Source organism: Phoenix dactylifera, chromosome 1 (genome assembly GCF_051530095.1).
Source record: "Phoenix dactylifera cultivar Ajwa chromosome 1, Ajwa_hap1_PhDact_Kaust_v1.1, whole genome shotgun sequence".
Classification (NCBI taxonomy): domain Eukaryota; kingdom Viridiplantae; phylum Streptophyta; class Magnoliopsida; order Arecales; family Arecaceae; genus Phoenix; species Phoenix dactylifera.
Window position 1 is genome coordinate 3,628,420 of NC_143190.1, and position 26,340 is coordinate 3,654,759.

Genomic DNA, 26,340 nt, shown 5'->3' on the forward strand with positions numbered 1-26,340 from the left:
TTCTATTTTTGGATAGCCTAAACAACTTACATTAGGAGAGTTAGAAAATATACTTATTAATCAAGAAGCATTTAATAGTTAGATGTGTGATTTGCTTTATCCCCTAAAAAAAAAGTGACCTTATTTTCTGGTAGTAAAAAAAGAAGTGGAATAAAATTTTAAAAATTCAGGAAATAGGTCAGTTGGAGAATTTGAGAAGACCAAAAATTCTAATCAGAAGAAAATTATAAATTCAAGAAGAATTGTCATAAATATTAAAAATTAGATCATAAAATTCAAAATTGTAGGATGATGCTCAAATATTTTAATGTTACATCCTCTACTTCAGAGCATGAAGGAGAGAAGGAAACTGATAATTAGACTCACATTACTACTATTATTGATTCTAGTTGTTTTAATAGCCAACATGTATGTGTTTCTACTTCGTCTCATATATCAGACATTACTTTTGTTCATGTAAATTATCGATTTTGGATGTTCTAGTCATCTTACTGGTCATTAAGAGGTATTTGATTCTCTACATGATTATACTGGTTCTGATGCTATTGCTACCGCTGAAAATTCATTTTATCTTGTCAAAAGTATTGATAATTTATCTCTCACTTCATATACTAATTTTTTTATTTATGTGAATAATGCTTATTATGTGCTTGGCATGATAAGTCTGATTTCCGTTTCATAAATTATATTCAAAAGGTATTCTCTTCTCTTTGGGCCTCATACTGTAGAGATTTATGCTAATGACAAAGCCTATAGAAAGTTTATTACTCAAGGCAGAAAAGTGAACAAGTTTTATGTTATGTTTGCAAGTAATTCTTATATGGATCGGACTCTTAAACATGATACAACTGATTTATGGCATGCTAAACTTGCTCGTATGAATTACGATAGACTTCAAGATATGCAGAATAGGACATTGGTTAATAAGCTTCCTAGGATGAAGATCAATACTGGCACTATATACACTAGTTGCCAATATGAAAAAAATGCACAAGCTACCTTTTAAGTAGAAAGACAAACAAGATTCTCTCAACTACTACAATTGATACATTCAAACCTTACTTGAAGGATTACTACTCCATGTTTAATTAGTTTGAGGTATGCAGTTATTTTTATTGATGATTTCTCTAGATATACCTAGGCTTATTTTGTTAAACAAAAGTAAGAAGTGTTTGAGAAATTTAGCCAATTTAAAATTTTGGTTGAAAAATCTCTTTAAATTAAAAATTAGTTGCTTAAGAACTCTCCAAGGAAATCCAAGTTGCTGAATGGCTAGTCAATGAAAATCCAACGCAGTTCCTTTGAGACTAGTCAAGTGTGAAGATTTCTTCTAGAAATAATTGTTAATTAAGGGATTGGAGTACATCACTTTGGTCTTGATCTTGCTTTTGCCATCATGAGGAAGAGGATTAAGTTCCTATCCTTCCCTTGGAGCATCATATAGTTTGCCAATGTATACCCAACTAGCACAACTCTCATATTCATATCAGGTCCATATTGCATCAGGATCATTAAAATAACTCTGACACTCTAATATATATATATTGTATGACTAAATGTAGTGGAATCTGATTATTTAGACTAGTTTTAATGAGATCTAGATCTGGACTACAATATTTAATGGACTGACCCATGAACCCAGCTCTAATCCCTAGGTCAATGGGGCCGAATTGCATTTTGGTCCATATTGATATATGCCTTCCAAATCGTTAGCTGGAGGCTGCAATTAGTTAATCAACAAGTGCTATGGAACCATGGCTGTGAATCTTCTCAAACATAAAAAGAGAACCATGGTTGGATGAGACTTCTCTCTAGAACGTTTCTAGTGAGAGAAGCTATGCAATTTGAGTTGTGTTTCCTGGGGTTAGAGGTAGAGCTAATCATGGGTTGGGTCTCGGGTCTAAACTACATTCTCTTTTTAGTTGGACTTCAGGCCGATCCTATTTAAAATTTGACATTTTCTATGCCCAAGTCTAACCCATAAACATCTTTAGTTAGAGAGTGGCAATTTATGATTCGACTCATCAACCCAATCTACAAACGACCTGACTCGACATATTTAATAAATGGGTTACGTTGGTCAAGAGTTAGATTACATGTCTAATAAACAAGCTGGATTCGAGTTGGCAAAATTTTTGACCTAAGTCGCATCCGATCTAAACGGTATCCAACCCGATGGCCACCCGAACCTCTGAGCCCTCATTTTCTTGGGTTATGGGAACCAAATTCCAAGATGGAGGAGCCTCTCGAGATGCTTGGGCTGGGCACCTCCTACCTAGCAAATTGCTGCTCATCCTGAGTTACCATCTCCAAATGTGGCTCAACCGACCGAGGTAGGGAGTCTTGGAGGGCCATTTCCCAGCCTTAGACATGGAAGAAGTGAGCAGCTGTAACTGTGGCAATATACCCATTTCCTTTGCAAATAAAAAAAGGAAATCTTCCGTCTAGGAATAATGGAGGAAAGGAAACACTTCCTTCGAGCTTTATAAATTAAATGAATGTATAGATATTTACCAGAGGGAAAGAGGAATGCTTTAAAGCCAAGAAACTAAGCTCACTGGGCTCCTGCTGTGAATCAGTTTGATAGAGCATAAGCTTTCCCATGAGCTTGAAAGCCTGAAGGGTCTTTTGGAGAGCAGTTTTGATAGCACCTTTTCTTCTATGAAAAAGTGTGCATTTTATTTGTGCCAAATTTGCCAACATAATACAATAAGAAGCTGATCCCACGCCCTTCACATAATTGAATTGAAATTTTACGTCTCTAGGAGATCCAAAGAGCATGAAGATTGGATGAACAACCTCTCAAGTTGACACGTATTTTCAATGTATTTTCGAAGCAAGCTTAAAGAACTTGTAATATGAGTCAACGAAGAAATTATCATGCTGCATGAGCTTTTAAATCAAGATATCTACAATTCTTGAGGGTCTAATGGTGGAAAGTATATCTTGCGGACTTTCTACCTAAACTCTTGGACGGAAAGCGGGCCTTGTAGTCTTATGTTCCATTCTATAGAGATCTCCAACTGTGTTGTGAAGCAACTAAGGAATTAGAGCAGACAACTCTTAGATAAAGCTCTGGAAACAGAGAGGACGGTGGAATTGAATCAATCCAAGTGTTTTCTCAAACACAGATATTATCTCCACTTCCTAACTTCAAAGATATAGGACCATAAGAAATCGATCTCCTTACTGACAACCTTCGAAATAGGAAAGAGATTAACTAGGGACCTTTTAATCTGGATTGTAAGCTTTCTTCTAGCATAGAGAACTAAGTATTATTAATTTGATTCGTTCATGGAACTCCCAAATCTCTGATCAGTTTCCAATTAGGCTTATTTAGCTAGAAGAGCAAGGTTCATATTTCTAATGTTTCTAATTTCCAAATCCCCTTCCTCTTGAGCACTGCAGATGCCATTAGAAGTTACTACGTATTGAAAGTTGCTGACATTGTCCTTCTCTTTTCATAGACATGTTGAAGATAGACATGAAGTAGGATGGCACAGTTGTTAAGACAACATTAAATTTTTAGTGCTACCCTTGTAAATAGTAAACCTACTAATATAATTCCGGTCGGACACCCTCCCATCTTTTTTCATCAAAGAAGACAGCATTAAATTTATAAAGAATTCTCAAATATCATAATTGATTTATTATCACAAAAAAAATATTATAACAATATGAAACTTATTAGTTACATTTTAAATTTATATGACAAGTTATTAAGAAAGACTAAGAGAACCAAAGGTTAATTTCCCCCACAGAAATGCTAACACGAAGCTGAAATGAATAATTCAGCAAATAAATATGAAAACTACCTTGAGTTTTGGGAATAAGAGGAGGTTTTTTCTTTTATAAAGCAAATGTTTTTTCTTTTATCGTCTCCTATTAACTTAGCTTAGCATCAATCTCGATAACATTGGTGGGAAAAATAATAAAGCGTACAGTATATTGTTAGGCTAGCTGGCAAAGGAATCTAAGAACCGGATGAAAGAGATGAAGACAAAAGAGAGTAAGATGGTGTTTTTTGGGGAGGGGGGGATGATGAAATGATTTAAAGAGCCAGCGTGAAACCGAGGGAGGAGCAAGAAATGAGGAGAATGGCATCAAGAATTCTCTCCAACTTCACCAACCTCAGCGTTTTCATTCTTGTCTTCCTTTCAGAATTTGCATTAGCTTCAGCTTCCAGCACCAACACCAAAAAATCTCATGAAGCCTTCCTCCAATGCTTTCTTGGCCACACCAACTCAAACTCCACCACCCAAGCCATCTACACCCCAAACACCCCCTCCTACGACACCATCTTGCGCTCCTCCGCCCAGAACCTCCGATACCTCTCGCCCTCCACCACCAAGCCGGCCTTCATCGTAGTTCCGGCCAACCCGGCCCACGTCCAAGCCACAGTCACCTGCGGCAAAGCCCATGGCCTCCGTGTCAGGACCCGGAGCGGCGGCCATGACCACGAGGGCCAGTCTTATGCCTCGGCCGGCGACTCCTTCATCCTCCTCGACCTCGTCAACCTCCGATCAGTCTCCATCGATGCATCAACCGGCACCGCATGGGTCGAGGCGGGCGCGACGGTGGGCGAGCTATACTATGCCATCGGCATTGTCACCAAGAACAAGACGGCGGAGCAAGAAATGAGGAGAATGGCATCAAGAATTCTCTCCAACTTCACCAACCTCAGCGTTTTCATTCTTGTCTTCCTTTCAGAATTTGCATTAGCTTCAGCTTCCAGCACCAACACCAAAAAATCTCATGAAGCCTTCCTCCAATGCTTTCTTGGCCACACCAACTCAAACTCCACCACCCAAGCCATCTACACCCCAAACACCCCCTCCTACGACACCATCTTGCGCTCCTCCGCCCAGAACCTCCGATACCTCTCGCCCTCCACCACCAAGCCGGCCTTCATCGTAGTTCCGGCCAACCCGGCCCACGTCCAAGCCACAGTCACCTGCGGCAAAGCCCATGGCCTCCGTGTCAGGACCCGGAGCGGCGGCCATGACCACGAGGGCCAGTCTTATGCCTCGGCCGGCGACTCCTTCATCCTCCTCGACCTCGTCAACCTCCGATCAGTCTCCATCGATGCATCAACCGGCACCGCATGGGTCGAGGCGGGCGCGACGGTGGGCGAGCTATACTATGCCATCGGCATTGTCACCAAGAACAAGACGGCGGCGTTCCCCGCCGCCGCCTACCCTACCGTCGGCGTTGGTGGGCTGTTCAGCGGCGGCGGGATCGGGACCCTGTTAAGGAAATATGGAACCTCCGCCGACCACATCGTCGACGCGCTAGTTGTTGACGCCCATGGCAATCTCTCGACCAGAGAGACCATGGGCGAGGATCTCTTCTGGGCCATAAGAGGAGGAGGAGCAGCTAGCTTTTGCATCGTGATCTCATACAAGATCAGCCTAGTCTCCGTTCCCCCCACGGTATCTGTGTTCAGAGTCGACAGAGACCTATCACAGGGTGTGACTAAAATAGTGGAGAGATGGCAACACGTTGCACCGAAGCTTGATGATGACCTCTTCGTCAGGGTCCTCACCATGGCCATCGACGACGGTGTCGGTGGGAAGGTGAATCGAACAATTCGAGCTTGGATCGAGGGCTTGTTCCTCGGCGGCAGGTGCGAAGATCTGCTCTCGATCCTGGAGGAGAGGTTCCCCGAGCTGCGTGCCGGCGCGAAGGACTGCACTGAGATGAGCTGGTTACAGTCTACTCTCTTCTTTGCCCAGGGCTATTCTGTGGACAACCCATCCCAGTTGTTGGATAGGAGGCCACAACGCAATAGCTCGACAAAGGCGAAGTCGGACTTTGTGAAGAAGGCCATCACCGAGAAGGGGTGGGAGCGAATCTGGAAGTTGTTATTGGAAGCGAGAGATCAGCGTGTGGGCTTGATACTGGAACCATGGGGAGGGAGGATGGATGAGATAGCGGAGGATGCCGTTGCTTTCCCTCATAGGAAGGGGAATCTATACAACTTGGAGTACTTCATGAGGTGGTTTGAGACGGAGGAGGCAGCGGCTCAGATGCATTTGAAGTGGATGAGGAAGCTGTATCGTTTCATGACTCCGCATGTATCCAAGAACCCAAGAGCTGCTTACCTCAATTACAAGGATTTGGACTTGGGTAGGAATGATGGAGGAAGGACGAGCTACGCCGAAGCTAGCGTCTGGGGAAGGAAGTACTTCTTGAACAACTTCGAGGGATTGGCACGTGTGAAGGCTAGAGTTGATCCTGATAACTATTTCTGGAATGAGCAAAGCATCCCACCTCTCTTTGCTTAAGATCAGTGTAGGTGAAAGCTGGTCAGAGTTGATTTCTGGTTACGTTCTATGCTCTCCAAGAAAAATAACCACGTACTTGTAATAATGGGGATGCATGCATGTTGTCGTAGCCAGAATTCTAGGTACCACATAATTGGCCAGAATATCAGTTTCGTGAAAATGGCATCGATGCTGGGTGTACCAAATCTATTGCATCTACCATGTTAGTCATACTAAATTGTTATTCTCATGCGTGCGAAGAGACCCAAGTATGGTGGTTTTACAAAAGTCAAAAGGCCAAAACTGGAAGTACGCTTGTATCTATAGGAGACATTCTCTCTTTTTTGTATGCTTTATTTTTTCGTGATTTGGCAGAATGTACTCAAGTTTAAACTATATAAAATGCCGTATTTCCCAAAAAAAAAAAAAAAAAAAAAAAGCCAAAACTGCAAGCAAATAGCCTAAGAGCATTATTGTAATTATATCCTTTCTTGAGTCCCAGCCGAGCTAACTCTACCCCAAAGGGATCAGCTGGTTGGAAATACAGTGGAATCTCTAACATGTCTCCTTCCCGAAGGAGGAGTTGGGGAATCTAGTTAAAGTTGTCTAAATATCTGATTCTAATCTTGTTTCTCTTGATCGAGATCAAGATAAGCCCGAGGGATAAATACTGAAGCATGGCAAACAAATCAACAGTCAAAAGGAAACTTTTCTTTTGCTGAACTCCTCGATGGAAAAAATGCCAAGCTTCTCGATTCTAAGATTGATAAACATTTTCCAGTAAGCCCTCTCCAAGTCTGAGGATTAGCATGGAAAGCCTCTCAGATAAAGATTGGATTGAGTTCGGATTCTTCCACATATACGGTAGGAAAGTAGGGTTCACTTGGATTGCTATCAAAGACACCATTGCAAGTAGCTGGAGAAGGAAACTTGGGAGGTCCCTATCTAGGCAGAAATTAATACATATCCGTATCCATATTTGTTTTAAACAAATACAAATCGAATACCGAAAGTATGGATATAAATCGGATAATTAAACTTTATGACCACAGAATCAAAGATATTACTAATTGGATGATAAATCAAATTAATAGCATGTTAATATGATCATTTATTTTTCTTAAAATTCATAAATAATATATAAAGTTGCATAAGGTTACAAATAAAATTAGACATTTAGATATAGATTGAATAGCTATTCCTCTATATCCATATCTATTTTTTTTTTTGACAGATATAGATATAAATATTAATCGGATACTCAAATTTCTATCTATATCCGAATAGTTTGACTATTATCCAACCTACTTCCACCCCCATCCTTATCTCTCTTTTTCTGGTCAACCAAACAGATTCTTATTATAGTTTTAACTAAATTTTGTTTAGAAGGGCCAGAGAAGGGAACTTGGGAGGTCCCTATCTCTTTTATTTTTCCAGCGAACCAAACAGATTCTTGGCATAGTCTAAACTAAATTTTGTTTAGATGGGATTCCACAGATTGACTGAGGTTTTGTTGCGACTTCTTGTGAATCACGGCCAACTGCATGTAGCATGAGCTGCATGACAGTGCTTAATAGTTTTTCTTTTTCTTTTCTGATAAATATGGTTACAGTTTTACATAGCTTGGAAGGCTTCCTGTCTAAATATAAACGTTTGGAAGCTCTACTGAATCCGAATGGATTGGTGACTCATACAAATTAACTAACAAGCTGATACAAAACTGATTTATTAATAAATCTTTAGGAGTTAAAATGCAAAACTCATGAATCTATAACTTATAATAACGTGGGAATGGAAGATTTTCTTCGCAGTTCCTCATCCTTCTTGGTGAGGTGGGATGTTATCCTCTTCAACAATATTTTAATAACAAAAGAGTGATGCTATGGTAACTCAAAAAAGTCACTCAACTAGCCTCCACCTTGCACCTCCAGCTGAATGATTTTTTTGAGTTGTCTTTGAGTTACGAAAGCATTTTTGTTCAATGAAACAAAGTGATTGATCCAGCCCCTCAGTGACTCTTTCAAATGATTTTTTGAAGTTATCATAACATTGCTCTTTCTTTTAAGTAAAAGCTAAGCAGCTCCTCTCATTAATCATTGTATAAGGCAGCTGGCCTACACCACCCTTAAGATATTTTAAGGCATGCTTGGTTAGAGACAGCTGGGCTCCAAAATAAAAAAAGAAATGAATGGCTCCCACTCCAGATAAAGAATTCCATTCCAATTCCAGAAAGAAATGAAAATGTCCCAATCCTCAAAAACTTAATGTCAACTCTTATCTAGTATTCAAATCTCATTTTAATTCCGATTCCACCCACAAACCAAATACATTAAAAAATACATTTCCATTCTAATCCATTCCAATTATAATTCTGACTGCGAACCAAATGCACCCTTAACTCTTATATCTTTCTAGCTCAATAATTCCACAACAATTCTTATAGGTATCATGCATCAATTTATCTATTTTTTGAAAGCTCCTATAGGTTAATTACATGGCCGTTGGTGTTACAGCAAGTATCGGTTCTCGTCGAGGTGCCAAATTTTTAGATTAAACAATTTAAAAAGAACTTGGTCTATATTTTATTGCCTATAGAAATGGGATTCAATGATTTAAACGCATGAAGTTACACTAAGAGCTAGGCAATCTTGCACCTTTTAAGACCGTTTATAGATATTGTCAAATCTCAATGGCAGGTAGACAAGTATTTTTCGCATTTGAACTAAATACTAGAGTCCGAACTAAATACTAGAAGTTCGAAATTTAGGTTAGTTTTCCATTTGAAAATGCTTTTCTTGGTGACTACAATGCACGTGCAAGTACGTGTAGGCATTATAAATTTCTAATAACAATCATATAAATCTAAAAAACATAATACCAATGCGAAAGTACTTCTTAATGAATAACTTCAGAAACTTCACAATGTTGGATCATGTTCATGATAAAAACTCTGTTAGTTTTTTAATTAGATCACCAAGTTTCCTACTAGACTGCTATCTCACCAGCAATTCAACAGCGACCTCAACAGGACTTGGACCCACCGGTGAAGCAATCTTCAGGTTCGATAGCTGAGACTTCAAACAACCATTTACATCCCTCTGACTGCCAACAAGATGTGCTCTCTGATGCATTGATGCATGATATCGAGGAACTCAACACTAATTCATCTAGCATCCTAAATGATATTAAAGATTAAATGACTGCAAAAGCAGCCGGCATATGAAAGACATAGGCAGACACATGCACAGAATTAATATAGATGAGAGGGATGAAAAATAGTCTACAACTCTGCAACATGACTCCCAAGGGTATATTTTCAGATGGAAACTAGGCATAATTATACACTCACTCTGGTTTTTCTGAAGTGTCAGGACTTGATCACAGCAGGCTTATGTCGCTGTGTCTTGGCTCTGCGATTGCTAGCAACTTTTGGCTTTTCAGTTACCAATGCATACATCTTCACAGGGAATATCTCCTCCGGGAAACCCTTTTGATCCTAGAGCAGAACATCAGATATTCAAAGATTAATTGGAAAAATTGGATACTTCAGAGCAAATTCTGTAGTAAACTTTGGCAGCCCATTGCCTAAAAGTAAAAAGTATCCATACCTTTATGCTGTAGATATAGAGTCCACATTGGTTGAAAAGCTCTTTAAAGTATAAATCAGATCTAGTGATGCTATGATCCTCCTTATCCAATACAAATCCTGCAACAAGCACCAATAGGAATCAGAGCATGCTTGGATTATGTATTTGATAAGCAGCAATACTCTAACCCTGACAACCTACTTCGCATCGAAAAGCCAAATAAGGAGAAACCTTTTACATTAGTCTCCTATTAGTGTTTATTTTAATCAAAATAATATGTAATCCAGTCAATTCAAAACCAGTGCAGTACTTCGATCATCAACTAGGAACACTTAAAAGTTGAATAAATCTTTACTCGACAGGATGCATACCTATGGTTCTCAGTTGCTGTCACAGACAATCAGCTATTCACAAATAAGAGATAATGATAGTGCATACACAAACATTTACATATGGTTGTTTCTTAATAAAGAAGCACGTGATATTCCAAGGGGCAAAGTTGTGCACTCAATATATCAGATAGGTACCATTTGATAATCCTCCAGAAATCACCAGCTTTCATCCCAATTATATAATGGCCCATATTTCAGAAAAAACCGATAGCATTGGGAATAATTATCTGGAGAAGTTAATGGTTATAAGACACTGAAACCAACATCAGTTTAAAAGCATCGTTAGTTGATTTAGACCTGTAATAAATATTATGAAATTTTCTCCAAGATCCGTAAATCTTACTTTTGTAATTCAAGGCTACTTATCCTATGTTACTACCTTTGTTGACCTACGATTTGTTCCCACTGCTGAGAAAATTGCAATGAAGAAGCAACCCTTCAAGATTACCTTGACTTGGAAAAGAGTACATGATAAAGAAATAAATCAATATCTGAGACATGAAGAAGTAGATCCAACAAATGAAAACAGCATTAGCTTCCAGCACTGCAAACACATTGCTCAAAACAGGTTGCTAAGATCGAGAATCTCAAATGTTTACTGATGAATTAACAGAAAAAACCGAATTTGAATTTCTTTCCTAAAAAAGGTAATCTGTAGACTGTTGAGCAGTCCTGTGTTTATGAGACATCCAAGAATAAGAGGAACGAGACTGCCAGGATTGGAAAAAGTGTTCTGGAATTGTCACAAACTGCTGGCAATCAAAAGAACAAAATGAACAGCTATGTGAGTACATGCTTTGCTTCAATAGTAGAATTTTTAGAAGATAGTGAGCCCCTGATAGTCGGAAATGGAACATTGATATAAATTCAGAACAAAAGAATAACTTGGCAAAAAAATGAACTTCATTTAGAAAAATAAGAGATTTCCAAAAGTAAAAGGCTAAAAATTTGATTTTAAAAAAAAAGGCAAATAGATATAAAGAAATGTTATATCATGTGCTAATACATGTGAAGACAAGAATGGCCATAGTAAGAATGTCATGTATTACATGAGTCGATGATCTATGAGTATGTCATGAACTAGTTACAGTGTTCCAGAATAAACTGTGAATAATTTGTAATTAGTTTATGAAATAATTTGTGAAGCCACAAACTACTGAACAAAATACGCAAAATTTCTTACTCAAAAAAAAAAAAAAAAAAACGAGCCAAAAGAAAGATGCACAAGTGATTCATATTTTACAAGTACTAGAATTTTACTACATTAACCTGATGTAAGTTTAACAAGAAAGAACCATGCATTAGACATTTTATAGGCAAGAAATAATTCTGATCCAATTTATGAGCATCTAGAACATTTGTCTGAGAACTGTAGCTTGTATGTTATTCCTAGTTAGATAATTTTGGTTCTAACATCTCTGATATATATTGCAAATTATTAAATAGTTTGGTTTATAAAATATAAACTGCTCTTTTCTTGTATTCACTAAAAGTGCCCTCTTTGGTTGTTAGTCAGGTTCTTAATAAAATATTTACTATACATATATATGAGAAGGGAGAGAGGGAGGATGAAGATCAAACCCTTTCTTGCAATATTCTCCTTGACGACAAAAAGCCCATTAGGTTTGAGGCCAGCCTGCCAAGTTCCAACCAATAATTGATTAGTGACATGTAGCAGTGTCAAAATTAAAGCATATCTAAGAACCTAAAAGCCAACACATCTCAAAAGAGGAATAAGAAAGCCAACAATTTCTATAGGGAAGTTACAAAAGGAAAACCTCATAAGAACAGGAGAACAAAAGAGGATAAAAGTCACAATTATTTGAAAGTAAATAAATGAAAGGCAAGTACTGTACATGTCAAGTTCAATAGACATGAAAAGCTGAATTTCCAATAGTCGAAAAGCATTATTCCATCTTAACTTGCTCTGACTATAATAGAGGTCCTCTAATTTTGGACCTGAATTTATGGTTTTTGACCAAAAAAAAAAAGATCTTTAAATTGGGCCTAGTTAGCATTACTTCTTGGGGAGTATGCTATTGTTATATTCTCCTTACTGTGATTTTTTCATAGCAGAGCACTGGTGTAGAAGTCATTTCTATCAACAAGTAGCATCGCATGTTGACAATTTAAATGATTAGCATAAGCATTTAAAACAAAGGAGCTCTCACATACAGAGGTTCAATATGTATAGTTGAATATAAAAAGAAGGAAAATAGATGGTGTGTCCATCAATTTCATGCGTTTGTAAAATCTGAAGCAAAACAAGCAGAAATTGGATTATGGCCTTATATCTAAAACCCCCAAAATAAAGGGGCACCAAAGTCATAAATTAGGAGGACAAACAATATCAAGATGGGCCAAGCCGTGGGGGGAAGGAGGCAAAGAAAAGAAAAGTGATATGCTAAAACTACAAAACAGAAAAGAAGAGAAACACAAGAAGGTGATAGTTCTTAAGCTCAAATTGCTAGATTGCCCCAATGCCACAGGGTGCCCCATCCACCAGCTTGATGAAAGAATGCACATTTAAACTTTCATATATTTTACAGAAAAGCAAGAAGCATGACTCTTCAACATTTCATACTCCGCCTATGCTTGCTTTCGCTTCCAAGTTACAAACCTAAGAACTACGTGCACAATAAAGAGCAATTTGAGAGAGTTCTTGAGAAGTATGGAGATTTTAAAAAGTGTTTAAAAGAAAGCATTAACAAGAAACCAAGGTTTAAGAAAGAACATAAGACATGCATTCATACTGTTGGAAAAGCTTCAAGTCAGCCCAAACTTTTTCAGTACACAACGATGCCAAAATTGGAGAACTAGGAATTTGACCCTGACAGCATTTAACCACTTCAGGTCCTAAGGTGTAATTTAAAGTGTGTAAGAAAATCACTCAATGAGTAATTGCAGTCTGCAACTTTCCTCTAGTGACAATAATACATTGTACGAAATTCGGAAGAATACTTTGAATTTTCTTAATTTAAGAGAGCTTATTTAAGTCAGTCTCAGAGTTTCAAAACCTTCATGTCAAAATCCCATGCTTAAAACCAAGCAGCTCGTGTTCAGCTCAAGGTCAGCTCAAGAAAAGCTCAAATCAAGCTTGATTTCAAGCTTAACAAATCAAGCTTGAACAAACAAAACAAGATAAAAAATAATTTCGATCTGAGCCAAATGACCCAGCTCGATAAGGCTCGAATATATCTATATTATGAATATCATGTATATTATGCATATAATGTAAGCTTTCATCAGTGTATTCTATTTATTCTTGGAATCAATTAAAAGCTACTGCAGGCTTGAACAAAGATTGAATTGATTTTAGCTCAATTTGAGATTATCAAGCTGATTAATTAGGCTCATGTTTGGCTCAGTTTGAAATTAAGCTCGAATTGAGCTCGAAATAATGGTAAGTGTATCAAGCTTTATCTCAGTGTTTAAGCCTGAAGTGAAGTCCAAACCATGCTTTATGAGACCCAAGCTCAATTAAGATTAGCTCGATCAAACCCCTACCTAACGCCAGTCCCAATTCTAGATGAGAAAGGTGGAGTGTTGATGTTAGGTGGACAACCACTTGTAGAAAATATGACAAACCATGATATGGATCCTTAAGGGAATAAGGATCCATAAAGCTAAAACCAAACATTTGGCAAAGGTGGATAGTTATGGTTAGCCAATGCTCAAAATTGTTTTCCATAGAATTCAAGTTCTGGACTCATCTAGGTTACTAGGTTACTATCATTAATTTCCAACATTTCTTTGGGCACCATCTTGAGTTTGTTTGCACATTAATTATTCTGGAAATACATGAAAAAGAAATTTTGAGAAATTCCCTTTAGCATTAGCTATGGAGTTGAGAGAAAAACAATAATGACTATATATAATTGGAACTTCTGTCAAAAATGGTAAGGACATGTTTCCTACAAGTGCAGATGATGTACTACAAGATGTATAAACATAAGAATACAATTCACAAAGTGATTAAATTTACATGCATAACTACTGATGGTAACAGGCTCATACTAGCTCAAGGACCATAAGTTCAGGCCTGGACTGAGCAACTAGGGTCTGCAGAAGAGTTCAAATTCAAGCCTGAAATAGATTTAGCAACATATGGCTGCCGTTAAACTAGCCCGAAGCAAGTTATATAATAATCTATGGTCTTTGACCATCAAAAATGGATTTTCCTTCAATTTTATGTGCTTAATTTATCTACTTCTATTATGTCACTACCAAATATTACTGTTGCAGTTATTTTTCTTATCAGGGTGCAACTGGATTGATTTTCCACTTCCATCAAGGAACCAACCCAAAAATGACAAGGTCTGATCCAAAACAAGATAATTTGGATTAGGCATGGATTGAAAAGTATAACCATTTCAAATATGGATCACCAAGTGAGCCTATCTGATTCCAAACCAACCCAAAACTAATATATTATATTTTTTACACTTTTTAAGAAAATATTTTACTTTTACTAATAGGTTCTCTGCAGTTTATTGTTAATATATAATGTTGACAATTATTTATATGCTACTGACAGTTCGTCTTATGTGGAAGGAGTTGATAATATCTACAAGTTGTTTAATTGATGTTTTCTTGCGTGATATGCTTAGGATATAGTTAAGTAACTGATTATACATAAATCTTATGGTCTATGTACATACACACATGCATACATAAATACATACATATATGCATAAATATATATATATATATATGTGTGTGTGCGCGCACACGCGCGCGCATATATACGTACAAACATACATGCATGCATACAATCACTTCCAAATATATAAATTCACGTATATTTTTAAAATAGATTTTTTTCTAAAAAATATCAGATTTTTAGCAAATGGCTGTAAGAATTCAAGAATTTTCTCTTGCTTTTAATTTCACAGACTCCAAGATTTCTTTTTCTTTACTTTTTGTAGTTAAATACCCTAATAGGGTTGCTATTTCATGTGTTTAATGTTTGTTATAAATAAATAATTGTGAAAGCCATAGAGTCAAAAATTATAAGGAAGGGATTTCCACAAGGTTTATTAATGGAATAACATGATCCAACTGGATCTTCTGATACAAGGAATTGTATGATCCACGATACGAATCTGAATGTTATGATCCTGATTAATCCTGATCCAAGGATGTGAAAGAGATCCTTTAGGGCCAGTTAACAATATCCCGATCATATATCATAAGATTTTAACAACAATTTTCAATACTCTCATGCTGTTGTGCATGGTGTGCTTGCCTATGTGTGCTTGTGCGAACAAACCAGTGCTTTGTACAGCTTGACCAGAAAGTAAAAAGGAAATGCACTTTATCAGAACATCCAGAAAACAAAACTATGAACATGTGAGACATATCCCAAGACTTACGTACCTTTGCTCGCTTAAAAAATGAGATAAAATCATCATCTGGAAGCTGTCCTACACACCACTGGATCCATATCACATCATACCTGCCAGCTTCTGGAGTGAATTCCTGTACAATCAAACAATTGACTTTCAAAGGCAAAATGACAAACACACGTAATTCAAGCACTATATGCAAAAGAAAATATATAACCTGAAGAGGGACACAATAAAAATTTACAGCCTTGTGAGCATCTTTTTCAGAATCCCCATCAAGAGCTAAATTTTCACGAGCAGCCTCCAGAAAATGTGACACTGGCTCAACAAGATCTACCTGATTTCATCCATTAGTATCACATGTAATAGTTGTAAAAAGGTGCTATTGAAATATATATGAACAAAATCTAAATCTTCAAATATCTATATCTATATCTATATATATACACACACACACACACACACAATGATTTTGAAATAGGCAATAGTGTGAGATGGCAAAGTCCAGGCAAGGGATTCCTCTGTCAATGGCATCCCATAACTTAAACATTTGAGGTGAAAAAAAAATGCAAAGGTCACCTCAAGCATGTCCCTCAAATTACACCACAAAAGAATGGCATGATGCATGTGCAGACACAAAAACAAATTCTTGAATCATGAAGCTTATAAACCAAGAATAGGACCCAAGTAAAGCAATCCACTTTTTAAGACATTTTCAACAACAGGCTGTTTCTTTAGTGTACACAGTCACAGTGAACCTAACCTCACCTACCAAGTGCATATATGCACAAACTTAAAGTGCAAATCCTCATAGCCAATTCCCAGTTAGTTTACCAGATATAATTGATCAAAAAAAGGAAAGAAAGATAGGCTTCTTATCTCTCTGTACTCTTTACCTTAGTCCATGTATATTTCATAAGGTCAACTTAATGGCACTGAGATTCCCCTATTATGCCCCTAATCTCTCCTTACACTCCCCCTTCTCAATTCCAAAGACAAGATCTTGTTTTCCTTCTCTATATTCTAAAATGACTTGAAATATAACAATCCAAACCTCACCACCTCTGATACAGAGTCTGATGCTGCTAAATCAATTGGCCCAGCAGCCTTAAGCACTTTCTACCACTTCATTTTGCTTAAACGCAGCCACAGGTATCATCCTTGTTTTATCAAGATAGTAACCTTGTTCATTACTCTGAAATATTCTGGTAAAACTTCCACTTTTATTGCAAACTTTAAAAGTATTAATCCTACTATTAAGATATCCCCTATTGGCACGTCTTATTTCTTAGCTTCCTCTGCAACTTTGTCATTTAATTGGCCCAACCATTTGCGATATCACAAGCAAAGCTCTTGGCATCAAAAGGAGACAAGTATTACTAGACCCCACCACTTAACTTGCCTTTTCATAATTTGCTTCTTATTCATGACTACCCCATACATATCCTTCAATGCACCCAATCATCTCACACCTAGAAATTCAGAGATCAACTCTTCCTCTAGTTTATGAAAGACTAGCAGAACCTTTTATTAGATCTTCTATACCTGCTACCATCCCTTCTATGTCTCAATGCTGATTTCTTTCAACTCCCCAGTTTCTCTATACACCACTTTTACGAAACAAAAAAAGAAAAAGACTGGCAATCCAAAACAATAATTTGGTTAAATGGGACAGAAGGATCTGATGGGGCAGTTGTCTCAAATAAATTAGTCCATTCAACCCTTCAAGGAAATGAAAAATATTCCCTTCCGCTTCCTTTTCTCCTGAGACACAAACCAAATTTTAGATTATCAAAAAGCGACATCATCCATTGAGAAGGGTATGAATCACCACTTTGGCCCAAAGGATTGAAATAAAAAAAACTTTATCAAGGTTTTATATGTTGTATCAAACCTGGCATCTTCAAGCACAAGACTCCATCTTGTGCAAGCCAACAAACAAGGGCAAGCAAAAACCAAAATATCGTTAGAAAGTACTTCAACATTTCTCTAGAATGGAATTCACTTCTAGGGAAATACTAGCAGAGCAGGTCCTATATGTTGGTTAAAAAACTAATCTTATTTTCAACATTTTATGACATGACATTAACACCAATGTCCTGCCATCTTCTTTGAGCTGATCTTAATTATATGGCTTGCCCCATTCCTTTAATACCTTATCATCCTATAAATCTCCAAAGGTTTAATGGTTGCATGAATGCATACTGCATAGTTAAAAACTAAGTTTTCGACTTGAAAACAGATTTCTATATTTCAGGGTGAACTTCCCTGTTGCCCAAATGTGTTTCATACAGAAATTCGACTTATTTAATACTCATATTGAGTCTTGGCATCAAGAAGAGAACCAGTCTAAAAACATTCTAAATTTGACAAATCATATCCATATTCCATAAAGCTGACAGTCAAACCCCATCTAGATGAGAAAAGGCTTGCTAGTTGGTTTTTTGGGTGTTCTATATATTTGAACAATAAAATTCACTTGATTTCCCTATTATTTCTTTTACAAAAGTTTGATGATCCATGAATGGCGTATTTTTGCGAGATGTAATTTCTTGTAAGACAAGCATGACCCTCTAACCATAAACACACAAGAGAACCACATATATCCTATTCAAGGTTGTGCAGCTACGCAAACACCTGGAATTCATTGACTGTTGCAAGAAGCAAATCAACATCAAATATGTCATGTTGAGGTTTTCAAGTCATAGTTATCCTATTTCTTGCATTCAGAATATCCTTGTACAAATGCCTTAACTTATGCACTACTCTAGAAGCACCCTTAACATTCTTCCACTTCCTTTCTCTAATTTCTAATTTGTATAAGGCATTCAATGCTATCTACATTTATAAACTCATATAGCATAAGGCCAAAAATCTCCATTGTGATTCCATAACAGCTCAAAAGCTCAACATAGAACGCCAACATAATTTTGGCAGCTAGTACGCTATATAAATTGAGAAAGTATACCCTAATTACATTTTAATTGTACAGTTCAGTTTTGTTCCATTATGTAGCCTTCTTTTTCCCCTTCCATGGATTGTTGATGCCCAAAATTTAGGTAACCTTATATTAATTAAACGGTACACAAAGTAAGAGTTTAACAATATGAAGAATCTCACCTCATTAAAGTATCTTAGAAGAAGATTCTTTGTGACCCTCCCAATGCCAGAACCACAATCTGCAGCAATTCCAACTAATGAGAAATTGAACACCGAACACATAGAGACTAAACGTAGAAGATAGACAACTTAGAAGTTCTTCCAAAAGAGCCCAACAGAAAATACAAAACTAGTTCTCGAATAAAAATTTTTATTTTTTTCTCTCCTTCAAATATCATTCTCATATGAAACAAGATTCCTTTTTCAAGCCTCGTCGGCTTTTGTCCCTAAAAATGAATCCATTTCAGCGTAAAGAAATTCAAAAATAACAATATGTTGGAAATCAAAAGCACAGGGAGAGCGAGAGAGATTGCCAAGAGCTACAAGATGCCGCCTTTCCGTTCCAAACCGATTGGGCAAGAGGGTATTGAGAAAAGCCTCGCTGCCTTTCACGTCGACCTCGTTGACATGGCCGTAGCCTCCCAAGACCCCGTCCACAGAAGCTTCCACGGCCTTCAAATAGAAGTGAGTGAGAAGGGGATTTAAGCACCTCGGGGAGGGGGGTGGGGGTTGCGAGAGAAAGAGGAACTTACTTGCCAGTAGGCGATGCCTTTCCGGTACCATTCGTGGCGTTTGCTGCCGCCTTCGGCCTCGCCGATGCCGATTTCTTCTCTCCACATCTCCCTGGAGCTCGAGAATCCCCGGCCGTCGGAGTCCAACCCGCCGGCGTCCATCTCAACGGTGACACGGAGAGCGACAACGAGAGGAGGCGACGATGAGGAGAAACCTTTCCCACTCTCGGACGCTAAACCCTACTGTTCGGGTTCAGCGATTGAGGCTCGAATGACAGGCCGTTATAACGGCCCATAGGAAGCATCTCGCAGCTCCGTTAAGTTTGCGCCAATTTTTTTTATAACGGCGTTAATAAAATCGTTTACTTTATTTAAAAAATTAAAATTATTCTCCATAATAAGTAAATAACAAAAAAAAATTCTAAAATTAGAGTTAAATTATATTTATATCTAATAATTTGAAAATTCTATACTTATTCCTTTAAAGTTTATTTTTATCCAACACTCTAATTTATAGCATAAGAGAATATTAGCCAAACCATTAACTTAAATAAGTGCACAATAGAAGAAACACACTACTTGAAAAATTCATTGATACAAGATAACTCCTCGACTTACTAAGTTGCAATTTTTTTACGAAGTTAATAAAATCATTATTCATAAATTAGTTCTCATTTCAATTGTAATAGGGATTATCGCAACTTGAATTAATGAGTGCCTGAAAACAAGTGAAAAATAACAGCTTCATAAGACTTTGCTAATCCTTTCTCCATAAATGATAAGAGGGATTTTGGATCCAAGGCAATGATGAGTTGTTTATGGGGCTACTAAAACCATATTCCAAAGTTGGTCTTTTATTAGGGCAACCTACCTCCTCTTCAAGTTGGAACATATAAGAGGAATTGGAGCACCTAATTCTTTGTATGCTCAATGAGAAAAGAAAAAATAACACCACAACATGCTGATGATTTGGTATACGTACACACTGATCTTCATCTTCTGCCAAGGAGAAGTTAAGATTACAAGAAAAAAGAGAGCAAGATGTGGGATGTTCAAGGACATGCCTTTGATTCATTTGAGAATGTCAACATACCTGTGGTTACAGATCGTTCACTTGATGAGCCAGAATTGGAGGCTGCAATGTTCATTAATGAAGGCAATGGCAACAATGATGTGCCCATTAAGGATAGGCCTCCTTTTGATTGGTTGTTTCCTGTGTGCAGGAAGGATTAGGGAAGGAGCTTAATTCCTTTTGATTAATGTTAACATTTTGATGATGAACATGATGTAGTATGAACTTGCTATTATAGGGAGTACAATCGAGGCTGTTATGACCTATCTAAATAATTGTGATTTTGAATGCTGTTATATGGTGTTTTATGATAAACTTTGAATGTTTTTCTTGACATATATGTAATATGTATATGTATAAATATTGCCATATCCTACCCATAGTTTTCCAACATTTGATCTACTGGCATATCTGTATGATGTTGTATCTGCATCCCATGTCCATATTCATGCTTCTCAGGACAGCATGGCACCTATTAAATGTTTTACATTTTTAATTACAAAGGGTTTTTAATGTATCTTTTTGGGTTTTGACATGATACGGCATCTCTGTGCTGCATGGCCTGGCATAACTTGAAAACCAACACTAAAATCCTTGATGAGGATATTGACTACATAATGAGCTAGTTGTTGAAGCTGAATAACAAAAAGACATGCCAGCTAGGAAAGTAAAGGCTTTTATGAAAGGATAAACAATGACCACTTCTAATGCATGGATGTTTGGCTAAAAAGCAACATCCAAAGCTACTCTTTCAAGGGTTGCTTTAAACGGAAATGATTGCTCATAGTGTATACCATGAAAGATGCTACCATCCCAAATTGCCCAGTTCGGGGCATACCGAATCGTATCGAGGATCAATCGGCACGATTCTACCGTTCGGTTTGAGAAATCCAGCAGGGGAGGAGGAGAGGGAAAAAGAAAGCGAGGAAAGAGAGAGAGGGAGGGGGAGGGGAGAGAGGGAGGACTCTCAAGCCCCTATCTCCTCCAGCCAAAGAAAACAGGAGCTCCACCCCCTTTTTTTTTTTGAATTTTTTTTCCATCTCTATTCCACCTAAAGGGTGTGATAGAATGGTACCCTCTCTCTCTCCTACTTATCCCTTGTCAGATTATAACCCTATTCCACCAGGCCAAAAACAATATTTGGCAGCATAAATGAGAAAAAAGGGCCTCATTCCCTCTCTATTCCGCCTAGATGACATTTCATATAAGTGGTATACTGGAAAAAGTTTTTTTTAAGGAGATAAAGTTATGAATATGAATAATTTTTCAGGAATAATGATCACTCAATTATGGCCAAGAAGAACCGAAGGGATACAAACTTAAACATCTTTTGCAAGGAGAGTAATTAAAAGGAAAATTTCAGCAAACAATGATAAGGTTTTCCAAGAGTAGTAAGAAGGCAAAAAGAGACACCTTAAACTAGACGGGTTCACTACTTGACCTTGATTAAGGACTCTTGGAAAAGCAGAATCCATAAAGTCAAGCATAAACATATGAGAAACTATTCATAAAGTTTACTAGTAACATCAATTTACCATAAGCATGAAACAAGCATTGCCTAATTTATTTGGGTCAGCTTCATGAATCCTTCCTCATGATTTCTTCATTTGAAGGATACAATTCTTGTGCTTAAAATATTTTTAGCTTCCATTTACACCTTTAAAGCTTTCTTGGATTTTTTCCTCCCTCTTTTCCATAATTTTTCCATACATATTTAAGCACTCTCTTTATCCCGATTCTCTTTGGAGCACCACACAACCATATCAACTCAATCAGTTTTTAATCACTCTACCCTCTATTATTGCAGCTTCTCACTTGCTTAAATGTTTCATTAATAGCTCTATTTTTCAAGATTAAGCTTTAAAGCTTGCACTAAGAGGATCTAGTTTCTCAAGGTTATGAATGATACTATCAACTCAATGGATAAAAGAAGACAAATGAAGAGATGAAAATAAGCTCTCTCTGAATTGTGTTATAGACAACTAAACTTTACCGGGCCAAGACTGTATCTGTGCCACTGTGCCACATCATATCTCTACAGTTTATTTGAAATTCACGGCTTCATAGCTTCAATTAGGTTAGAGGTCCTTCCATTTTCAAAAGCACAAGCAAACTAATTGCTTGAATCAACTTATCCAGTCAATTTCACACTTGCCTTTAGAATGAGGATTTATCACATTGAGATGGAAAAAGATATATTAAATTAATTATTAGGTCTTTATTTCTTCTAGGGTGAAAACCATGGTTCTTTGTCCACTTTTCTTTTGGATAAGTTTAGCATTTCAATCAAGAAAATTTATTAGTTAGTAAATACATTACAGACTTCATATTTCTTTATAACATTACATACCTATCATACAAGAATAAGATTATTATTGATACCAATATATAGCCATACGTCTAGCTAATATCTTGTCATGAATTCAAAATAAATATATTTTCACTAAAGCGAAAAAACATAAGCAAGATCAACTATTTTACAGGACTTTGTACACAACACCAGGCCGACAGAGGATCATTACATGTGACGCCACAAGGAGGTGACCCTCAGCTCCGGAGCCCTTCCTTTCAACATTTTCTTATTTCCCCTCATTCTTATTTTAGTGGCTCAAAAACCCAACAGACACGACACCTGTCGACCATCCTATGCTTAAGGATATTTACGTGGCCATTTAATTATTAATTAATTTTCTCAGAGGTTTCTCACATCTATAGGGAAAGAAATCAGCCGGTCAATTGGATAGCTGGTTAAGTGATAGATCATTGTATCCATAGAGACTAGACATGTAACCTCCCTTCAGTTTCTTGATTTGACCCCAGCTGACTATTTTGGTGTTTCCTTCCTCTGTTGTAGGCAGTGGGTGTCCCCTGGTTTACCCAATAAATAAATAAATAGACAGACAGATAGATAAGCAAATAAGTAAACAATAAATAGATAATGATTGGAGGGGAAAGGGCAACACAGCAAATAGCAGTCTAAACCAAGTCCAGCGGAGAGGAGAAAAAAAAAAAGAAACAAAGGAAAGGTCATGGCCATATGATCATGACATTAGCTAAGACTCAATTTCAAATGAGAATGCATGTTATGCATATTAAGAAAAATATACGAAACAGTAAAATCAAAAGCCTAATATTGGTATCTATCTAACTATGGAGATTACAAAGTGTATATTGGAAAAAGCCTGAGCAATCCATGTCAAGATTGAGGAATCCTTAAACTTAGGCTAACCAAACTTCAATATACATATATATATTAGGAACAAAGAGAGCAACTTGACTAAAAATAGACAATGTACCTTCGCAGATCAAGCTCTCCAATGCCTTCCTCCTCTCATATTGAAGGCCCCAAATGCCCCATGCACAGCCACACATCGCAGCCAGCCACCATCAGTTACCTATTTGATCAGATGAGGGGAAAAAATCTTGAAGATTTTCTTCACTTGAGTGGTGCCAGGTAAGCAGTGGGCAGTGGGTAAAAGATTAATTGAATCACAACAGTGGACCCAGCATAGGGTCCCCATAGAGGCAGCCAATGAGAGTCTAAACCTAAGGTTGGTGGCCAGTGCAAGCAAGACGAAAGCTGTTGATCAGTGGCCATTATCTTAGGTTCTAGAAATGACCAGGCCCCAAGGAATAGATTTCCACAAACAAAATTTTCAGTTACATATTTTGCACTTTCAGGGAAACTCCTTATAGACAGGCCTCAACCAAACACTCCTCTATTTGGCAGTCAACCAAACCTTCTTCCTCAAGAGGAACATAACCTTCCTCCCCCATCTTCACTGCCAATTCCTTCAATAACTCATAAATCCTCCCCCATTCTTGCAATCTGTCACCAGCCAAGAAAGTGTGAACCTCACTACCAACCTCAACTGCACTATACCCAGGTATTTTCCTTAAACCTCTCTCCTCCATCACAGTTCTAACCTCTGTCACATTATCCCACTTACCATCAAAAGCATACATATTAGACAGAAGATTATAGTAACCAGCATGGTTAGGTTGCAGTTCCAGTAAGTTTTTTGCAACTAACTCGCCCATCTCAATGTTCTGGTGTATTCTACAACCAGCTAGCAAAGCACACCAAACATCAGGGCCAACAGGTTTCGGCATACGCTCTATGAGCATCATGGCCTCATGCAATTCTCCACTGCGCCCAAGCAGATCAACCATGATGCCATAATGCTCCGAATCAGGCACCACCCCATAAACATGGTTCATGCTATCAAAAATCCTTCTCCCCTCCTCAACCAATCCAGCATGGCTGCATGCAGACAAGATAGATACAAATGTAACATTGTTAGGTTTGACTGATGATTTAATCATGTGCTCAAATGTAGCAATTGCTCTGCTACCAAGGCCATGAATTCCATAACCTGCAATCATTGAACTCCATAGCACCACATCTTTCTCATCCATGCTTCCGAATACTCGGACAGCACTATCCAGGTTGCCACACTTGGAATACAAGTCCACGAGGGCAGCACCCACAAACACCTTGTTCTCAAAACCATTCGTGACCAAGTAACCATGGAGGCAGACAGCTTGGTGCTGAATTCCCAACTGACAACATGCTTTCAGAACCTTCACCATTATAACTGCATCAGGAATCGATCCATCCAAAAGCATACCTTTAAACACTCTCAAGGACTCATCGGGCAAACCATTTTGAGCATAACCACCAATGATGGCAGCCCAGGAGACCGCATCCTTCTTTGGCATTCGATTGAAGATATCCATCGCCTCGCTGTAACTTGAACACTTCATGTACATATCAATCAAAGCAGTGGAAACAGCCAACTCTGATTCGAATCCTTTCTGAAGCACAAGTTCATGCACCCTTTTGCCTTCTTCCAGAACTAAAGCAAGTGCACATGCTTGAAGAGCACTAATCAAAGTAACCGAATTAGGCTCCAATCCCACATCATTCATCCTCCTATAAACATTCAAAGCTTCAATAGGACTCCCATTTTGAGCATAACAAGCTACCATACAACTCCAAGTGATCACATCTCTTCGAGGCATCACCTCAAACAATCTTTTTGCCATACCGACCACACCCAGCTTCGCATATAGATTCAAAATAGAATTCATCAGAGACAAGTCGGACTCAATACCCATTCTAATCACAAACCCATGGCAGGATTTTCCAGAACGAAGATCCCCTAGCAGCCCAAGAGCAGATACCACACTGACAAGGGTCACTGGATCAGGAGTCACAGATTTCCCCACGAACATTTGACAGAAGAACAACACAGCCATATCAGCCCCACCATTCTGCTGGTACCCAGAAACCATTGAAGTCCGAAGCACAACATCCGGCTCTGGAAATCCCTCAAACACCCGCAGAGCATAACCCATGTCCCCGAATTTCGCATACATCTCGACAAGTGCCGCGCCCACGAACATATCGGAGCTGGCACGGTGGGTCTTGACAAAAAGTCCATGGACGGCTTTGCCAGTGCCGAGCGCGGAGAGGGCTGCACAGGCCTTGAGGGCAATGGGCAGAGTGAAGGCATCGGGGCGGTGATGTGGCGGGGAGGAGCGGTACATACGGTGAAAGAGGCTGAGGGTTTCGGGCCATTGGTGGGCGCGGGAGTGGGCGCGGAGGATGGCGTTCCAGAGGAAGGTGTTTGGATGGGGGATTTCGTCGAAGACCTTGCGGGCGGACTCGAGATGAGCGATGCGGGCGTAGGAAGCGGTGAGGCGGGTGGCAAAGAAGCAGTCGGGAGCGGCAAGGAGGCCGGTCCGGATGAGGAGCGAGTGGAGCTGAGCTACGGAGTGGGCGTCTCTGCAGGCTTCGAATATCTTAGGAAGCGACTCCCGGCTTCTCATGTATATGGAATTTAAATGTTTCATATAAACTCGGCCAATTTTGCCGATTTCAGTAAGGAAAAAATATTTAAGTACCGATGGATCCTTGAATTACTTAAAGAGTTCCCCTGCTTACGTGCTTATATATAAAGTCGGCAGATGATCGTGAATTGGACTTTCATCCGAATAT

General features: G+C 38.2%; 2 protein-coding genes and 1 pseudogene across 4 annotated transcripts; 1 reads left to right on the forward strand and 2 right to left on the reverse strand.

Moving 5' to 3' along the window:
* The first annotated feature begins 3,971 nt into the window (after positions 1–3,971).
* On the forward strand, positions 3,972–6,613 carry LOC103709854 (tetrahydroberberine oxidase pseudogene; annotated as a pseudogene). Its single transcript, XR_015975994.2, has one exon. The product of XR_015975994.2 is annotated as a tetrahydroberberine oxidase pseudogene (transcript).
* Positions 6,614–9,138: 2,525 nt separating this feature from the next.
* Positions 9,139–20,024, reverse strand: LOC103709829 (alpha amino-terminal protein methyltransferase). 2 transcript variants are annotated; one of them, XM_088717365.1, is made up of 9 exons: positions 19,286–20,024; positions 19,067–19,205; positions 18,714–18,772; positions 15,811–15,930; positions 15,625–15,726; positions 11,827–11,881; positions 9,875–9,972; positions 9,616–9,762; positions 9,139–9,441 (listed from the first exon to the last, which is right to left on the reverse strand). In XM_088717365.1, the coding sequence occupies exons 1-8, from the start codon at positions 19,424–19,426 to the stop codon at positions 9,634–9,636; spliced, it is 843 nt and encodes a 280-aa protein (XP_088573491.1). In that variant the 5' UTR covers positions 19,427–20,024; the 3' UTR covers positions 9,139–9,441; positions 9,616–9,633. The 2 variants fall into 2 exon arrangements, with proteins under 2 accessions (XP_088573491.1, XP_008793567.3); XM_008795345.6 differs by having other exon boundaries at positions 9,139–9,388; positions 19,286–19,560.
* A 2,730-nt stretch (positions 20,025–22,754) lies between these two features.
* On the reverse strand, positions 22,755–26,195 carry LOC103709853 (Tetratricopeptide repeat (TPR)-like superfamily protein). The gene is made up of 2 exons (XM_026805718.3): positions 23,633–26,195; positions 22,755–23,204 (listed from the first exon to the last, which is right to left on the reverse strand). Exon 1 carries the CDS (start codon positions 26,193–26,195, stop codon positions 24,027–24,029), a length of 2,169 nt encoding a protein of 722 aa, XP_026661519.3. The 3' UTR covers positions 22,755–23,204; positions 23,633–24,026.
* Positions 26,196–26,340: the final 145 nt, after the last annotated feature.

What these genes read in the sequence shown, in the direction of transcription:
- LOC103709829 (XM_088717365.1), bottom strand. Translation starts at nt 19,426, where the DNA reads ATGGACGCCGGCGGGTTGGACTCCGACGGCCGGGGATTCTCGAGCTCC. An exon ending in GCGGCATCTTGTAGCTCTTG is followed by an intron (nt 18,773 to 19,066) that starts GCAATCTCTCTC and finishes GAATTGCTGCAG; the next exon opens with ATTGTGGTTCTGGCATTGGG. An exon ending in CATTTTTTAAGCGAGCAAAG is followed by an intron (nt 11,882 to 15,624) that starts GTACGTAAGTCT and finishes GGAACTTGGCAG; the next exon opens with GCTGGCCTCAAACCTAATGG.
- LOC103709853 (XM_026805718.3), bottom strand. Translation starts at nt 26,195, where the DNA reads ATGAAACATTTAAATTCCATATACATGAGAAGCCGGGAGTCGCTTCCT.